This window comes from Prosopis cineraria, unplaced genomic scaffold (genome assembly GCF_029017545.1).
Source record: "Prosopis cineraria cultivar Desert tree isolate PC_DT_omini unplaced genomic scaffold, ASM2901754v1 PC5, whole genome shotgun sequence".
Taxonomy (NCBI): domain Eukaryota; kingdom Viridiplantae; phylum Streptophyta; class Magnoliopsida; order Fabales; family Fabaceae; genus Prosopis; species Prosopis cineraria.
The window spans coordinates 6,238,051-6,244,767 of NW_026555336.1; the positions used below are offsets into that span (position 1 = coordinate 6,238,051).

The 6,717-nt window shown below is 33.3% G+C and overlaps 1 protein-coding gene across 1 annotated transcript; it reads left to right on the forward strand.

The window, feature by feature from the left end:
• Nucleotides 1–234: 234 nt before the first annotated feature.
• Nucleotides 235–2,094, forward strand: LOC129311511 (uncharacterized). The gene is made up of 3 exons (XM_054953841.1): nucleotides 235–1,010; nucleotides 1,058–1,727; nucleotides 1,781–2,094. The coding sequence occupies exons 1-3, from the start codon at nucleotides 502–504 to the stop codon at nucleotides 1,988–1,990; spliced, it is 1,389 nt and encodes a 462-aa protein (XP_054809816.1). The 5' UTR covers nucleotides 235–501; the 3' UTR covers nucleotides 1,991–2,094.
• The last annotated feature ends 4,623 nt before the right edge of the window (nucleotides 2,095–6,717 follow it).

Below are 6,717 nucleotides of genomic sequence, written 5' to 3' on the forward strand. Positions count from 1 at the left end.
CCCACTGCTTTCATCTCTCCAAGCAGACCCATCCACTTCGAGGCTGACATTATAATCTGCATTTTCATTTGTCGTCCTCCCCCCCAGTGGTGGTGAAAAGTGCTTTTCTAGTGGTTAGGTCCCTGTCCACTCCGGTATGATCTTCATCATGAAGCATGACTGCATGCTATTGAAGATCTAGTCACAGTGTCAGTGTGTGGGGCGTGCGAGAGAGAGAGAAAGGGGGGTAGGGTTGTCATTGTCTCCAAGGATAGAAAGCAAGCTGCGAGCGAGCCGGCAACACAAGGCAAAAGCTTGAAATTTGCTATTTTACTACACCCTCTTGGCAACTTTTCTTGCAAATTCCCATTATTTCTTCTTCTTTCTTCTTTTTTCTTCTTTCTCTTATTACTTAACCTCGAAGTCTTCCTTCTCCTTCTTCTCCTTTCCCAAATATTCTCTGCCTGACTGTCTCAGAGGCCTAACCTAAATCCGCACCAGCTTTTTTCTTCTGGTTTTTCCATGGCAGCTTCAATCCCAACCATCAAGCACCACAAGCTCAATGCTGAACCGCGCAAACAAGACCCCAGTAAGTTCTATTATCATTTTCTCTACAAAGCCCTCATCGTCGCCATTTTCTTGGTTCCATTGTTCCCTTCTCAAGCTCCTGAATTCATCAACCAGTCTCTTGTCTCCAGAAACTGGGAGCTTCTTCACCTTCTCCTCGCCGGTATTGCCATCTCTTACGGCGTCTTTTGCCGTCGCAACGATACCACTGAGAAGGAAATTAACAACTCCAAGTTCGACGCGGCACAGTCTTATGTTTCTAGGTTTCTTCAGGTCTCTTCTTTCTTTGAAGATGATACTGAAAGCGAAACCCATCGCCATCTAGTGATGACGAAAGCAAAATCCAGACTTGGAGTAATTATCAGTATCGTAGGAATGAGCCTGTCGTTGTCGTTGCTCCTAAACACTCTAATTCTAACTTCAGGATTAGCGAAAAACCTTTGCCTTTGCCGGTTCGGAGCTTGAAATCTCGGGTTTCTGATTCTAACCCTAGTTCGGTTCAATCTGTGAGTGAATCGAATTCCGCCTCTGTTTCTGTTAATGGGTCTGGTTCTAAATCTGGTTCTAGAAGATTTTCCAGAAATGCAGAAACGGAAGGTTCTGGTCGTCCGACAATGGAGGATAGGTCGAAGGACAACGTTGTACTTCCTTCTCCAATCCCATGGCGATCTGAATCTCTCATGAAGCTCCACAATTCGCGTTCATCACGACCAAATTCTTCCATATCTTCTTCCTCACCACCTCTGTCTTCCCCAAAGTCAAAGGACCAATCTTTATTATCAGAATCACTGGCCAAAAATTCAGAGGACATAGTGATCAAGAACAAAGGTTTTTACAAGTCCTCTATTCCTCCTCCTCCTCCACCCCCACCAATGCTTTTCAAATCAATCTCCATGAAACCAAGAAACAGCTCGTTCAATCAATCAGGTTCCTCTGATAAGGACTTGAAGCGAAGCTTCACGAGTGAGAGAAAAGATAAGTCAATAGGTCTCTTTTTTGAAAATAACAAAGCGAGATTGGAAGCTGAAGAAGAAGAAGAACAAAGAAAGGCAATGGCTTCTGTGCGATTTGCAGAGGAAGAAGACAACAAGGTGATAATGGGGTTCGATGAAGACGACACAGAAAGTGAAGATGAAGGTGATGATGAAGCAGGACGAAGCAGGATTCTGAAAGACAGAGACGTAGAGAAGAATCAAGCTGATGATGATGATGATGAAGAAAATTCAAGAACTAGTGTGGGAGAGAAGGACCAGATGTGGATAAGAAAGCTGATGAGTTCATAGCCAAATTCAGAGAGCAAATCAGGCTTCAAAGAATTGATTCTATCAAGAGGAGTGCCAATCGAATGGCCAGAAATCTTCAAGGTAAACCCAAAAAAAAAAAAAAACCAAAAGGAAGGGGGATTAAAAAAGCAACTCTTGAAGACAATTCTCTGCGTTATTAACAATTAATAGAAGATGTAATGGAAGTGGATGTTTTGTTTCCACAGATAAAAATTAAACTTTAATCCTATTAGTCATTTATAGACAGATTTACCTATTTTAAGTATTTGATGCTTCAACTTTTAATTCATTGCTTATTATGCTTTTGACGACTCCTCAAGTTATGATAAGAAAGAACAGGTTCAAGCTAACATAAGAGAAGGGGCAACTTGAATTTTACATTGTTCTTAATCGGTTGGTTAATCTGAATAATAGCATGTTTGAACTGATCTGATTTGTTCTGCACAATATCAAATTATCATGTAATTAATAATTTAATATGATGGTTGTGGTTGGATCATTTTGGACTGTTCACTGGCAGCCTACTTCAGCTGAGCAGCCTCATTAGCAATCTGCAGATCCGATGAGTGAATGATGAATCAATCATATAGCTAAACGGGGTATAGTTCTTCTATGCGGGCAAAAAAAAAAAAAGCCAAGTTTCCAATATAAAAAATTGAAAAAACAATATCTCAAACAAAAATGACTTGTGAAGAGCATACAAAAGCAAGTTTAGCTAGGGAGTATTTAGCCTATGTCAGCATGGAATTGAATACTATTTTCGATGTGATAATTTTATTGGTGGATAATTTAAAAATGTTTTTATTATGTAAATACTTCTGTAAGTGGTGTGGCTTATATCAATGCTGGTAAGTTGCCGAATCCTACTAACTAGCTTACCTAATATTTTTGTTGAAGAGACAAATTAAAGGACTTGTAAAGGGTGCCTAATTGTGGAAGATGTTTTTGCCTGTATTTTGTGATGAATCATATTTGGTGATAGATGATGACTGCTGAGATTGGTGCTTATCCGATTGAAATAAAATAGGAAGACAAGCTTGTCCAAACAAGTTTCAAAGAGTACTATGGTGAAAGCTTGTTTGAATGAAGTCTTGGGTGTTAGTTCAATTTACCAAACTTCTCAGAAAGTTAACTTTTTTGAAAGCTTGTTTCTTTTTAAAATTTTCAAAAAGGATATAGATTATTTTTAAATAAATATAATTTTTTTCATGTTAATTGAAAGGTATCTTTTTTGATTGAATTTTATTTCATAAATTTTAGAGATAAATTTAGAAATATATAATGAACACTAAGAAGGTAAAATTTATTTGAATTTCACTAAGGCCATACATTGGTTCTCCAATTTTATATAAAATTGAATTTGATTTTTAATGTTATAAAATATATTTTCAATCTTATATATAATATTGTTAGTTTTAAATGATTATTTTTTTATTAATTATTAAAATTAAATTTAATATATCAATATTTGAGAATGTTTTGTTAATATTTAAAAATTTAATGTTGAAATTTTTTGTTGATAAAACTAATAGTGTTAAAATTAAATAATTGAAAAAATATTTTATAAAATTAATAAGAGATTAAATGAAACCTTATATAAAATTAAATTATTAAATATGTACTTTAGTTGCCCAATAAAAAATAGCTTTTAGTGAACTAAAGAAACTGAATTTTATCACATCTACTAATATAGTTAAGCTTTCTGCTGTAACAGCTAATGAGCTGTTCCTTTATTTATCCAAAAAAAAAAAACATATAGTTGGGCTGTCTAGTCTAGATCACCGAACAAGGCTTTATTTGCATGAAGACTTAGATTTTCCCTTATTGTTCCCAAAAAATGAAAAAAAAAAAAGCCTCAATGGAGGTTGGGTCAAATGAAATGAGTTAGTACTCAGTACCTCAAAACATGATAAATCAAAGTTTAAATATTTACTTAAAAAAGTGTTTATATTTATATATGATAGTATTTCTGATGCTCACAAATATGTAACAAATTTCACAAGTGTACGGTTCGTAATTAGTAAGTAGCAAATCAAAGTCAATTTCACAATGAATTAAATTAATTAATAATTAGACAATAAAGTTTTTTATTTCATTTAAATTGAGCAAAGCAAAGATATGGATTTGATTTTGTAAAATAAGGATTGAAATTAGAAAAATGTATTAAATTAAAGTTCCAGCAACCACAAACATCAAGGCAACCTAGGGTGGTTAATTCATTCTTCAATTCATAGAGTATGTAATTACCAAATAAATCACTTACTATTAATTTGTTATCTAGAGTATTAATAGAAATAATTATCTTTCGATTAATTACACTCCTCTCTTGAATTAATTTTCTATTTCTAACACAATTACCCATGAGGCAAAATGGCACAAATTCACTCTAATATAATTATATGGATCCAATAGGTATATTTCTATCCTATTGGCAAATTAGAATAAATTTTAATCCCATACGATTCAATCTAATGGTCAAATTCAGATTTTCTCCTCCAAGGCAAAATCAAACTCCTAAATCCACACTCAATGGTAATCAAATATTAAGGAGACAAATAAGTACAAAATTAAATAAACAAAACTAATATTAAGCTCAAATAAATGGTTCAACAATGCTCTAATGCAAGAATCAGTTCATAGCTACCTTAGATTAAGAGAAAATCAGCCACACATAGCTTCCATGACAGCAAAATCAACAATATATATAGCAAAGTAAAGAGAAGAAGGAGAAGAAAAGTTTAATCGAATCAATCTTAAACAAGACCCTTGATTTTCCACCCAACCCAAGCTTATTAAACCCTTTTTTTTAGCTCTTTTTCCTCTCTTGGACATTTTGCAGCTGCTGGAGGTGAGAAATGCACGAAAATGAGGTGCCCAATCCCTAAAAATTCACTGAAAGTCAAAACTGTGCATTTTACTAAAATCGTGCTTCACTGCAGTGAAACGCATTTTTGCTGCAGCAAACATGACATGTTCAAATTTTCTTCTCATATTTAATTTCTTTAACTTGGGTTCCAAAATTTTTTCTTTGGACCCCTAAATTAGGCCTCCTTACATGAATAAAACTCAAAATAAATGACAGAATTGATCCACTAAATTTTAAACATATTTTCCAACCCATTTTCACACACCATTCATCCATTTAATTATATTTTTGCTAACAAAATTAAATAAATGACTTTTAATTATATTAAAATATTAATAATTTAATAAAATATTGAAATTCATCAATTTCAGACAGAATTAAGAGTACATGTTGGAACTAGAGTAAAAGAAAGACTGCTTAAAGACAAATTATTCTCACTTATAGTCCAACATGAAAACCTTATATTATGGGCCCCCAGTGGAGGTTGCATTGCGTTTGTTTAAATGAAGTGAGACATATTACCAAAAAAAAATCAGACAAAAATTCATTTCAAATAAATTTCATCTCTTTTATTAATATCATATTGATGTGAAACTCACCAAGATAAAATCTAGACCGTTGAAATTAATTTAGATTATTTAAATTTAAATTATTAGATTTTTAATGTTCAATTCGTTTCTTAAAAAAAAAACTAGAGTAAAAGAATTATTTTATTTTAAATAGGAAAATTGATCATTTTTTATAAACAAAGAAAGATAATAAAACTACAAAATAAAGGAGCTAACATTATCTAGAAGCAAAAGTGGAGACCACTGAGTAGTATAAAAGCATGTTTCGCCAAACAATTAATTTTTACATTATCTTCTCTACGCACGTAACTTAGATCAACGTTGCAATAATGACCAAGTAAATTTTGGCATTCAGATATCAATCCTAGTGAACATGAAATTCATTAGCAGCATCTTTTAATCAAAGTCAGTGCCTCAACACAATCACTTCTCAAAATCACTTTTCCAAGGTTTTTTTTTTTTTTTTGAGACCAATAGGACATGCTTAAAGCTCAGCCCATGAGAGGATCTCCCTCAGGTAATTTAAGCATAAATAGTTCCTGTGGAGATTTATGATTATCTTCAACGATACTTTTCACAACTTGCAGAAGAAACATGATAAGAGAAAGCTCCATCAACAAAAAACATTAACCCAACCTTATTGTAATACAGGATGAGTTTCCACCTCCTTCCCAACAGCCCTAATGTTAACTCTTTACAGGTTAGGCGGTGCTGCATTATATAGCTTGAAACGATAGCCTTGGCCCTGAATATAACTGGCTGGATGTTAGTGATGCTATTCTCAAAAAATCGATCATTCCTGCACTTCCAAAGGAGCCAACACTATAACAGAATAAGCTAAATATGACGGCTTATATTTAACGGTTATAAGTGAAAAATGACAAATAAAAAAGGCGCTAAATACTTGACGGTTGTTTCAAAACAACCGTCAAGTATTTAGTATATATTTGATGGTTATATTGGCATAACCGTCAAATATATATGCATCCCAGATTTAATTTTTTTATAAATATATTTGACGCTTATTTTACAATAAACGTCAAGTATATTTCAAAGACTTGACGGTTATTTGTAAAAAAACGTCAAATATATAGTTTAAAAGGAAAAATAAAAAAAGTTAATTACTTGACGCTTGTTTACTAATAACCGTCAAGTATGTCTGAGTTTATTTGACGGTTATTTAATAACAAGCGTCAAATAATGAATACTTGACGGTTATTATGAAATAACCGTCAAGTATTGCCTTTTAAATTTACGTTCCAGAACCTTTCATTTTCACATTTTTGCAACTCGAACGTTTTCGAAAATACACCCAGAGTGCTCAGAAATCATTTTCCGTCACTAAAACTACCCAAAAACACAGATTTAGACTCGATTCTTCTTGGGTTTTGCTCGTGGGTTCCATTTTTTGGGGTTTGTGGGGTGTTCGTTCATCCAAGTCTTCATTTCAGGC

Excerpts from the sequence above, each read along its gene's own strand:
- LOC129311511 (XM_054953841.1), top strand. The coding sequence starts at position 502 with ATGGCAGCTTCAATCCCAACCATCAAGCACCACAAGCTCAATGCTGAA. Across the intron at positions 1,011-1,057 it reads CTTTGCCGGTTCGGAGCTTG|TGAATCGAATTCCGCCTCTG; the intron begins AAATCTCGGGTT and ends TCAATCTGTGAG. Across the intron at positions 1,728-1,780 it reads GGATTCTGAAAGACAGAGAC|TGTGGGAGAGAAGGACCAGA; the intron begins GTAGAGAAGAAT and ends TTCAAGAACTAG.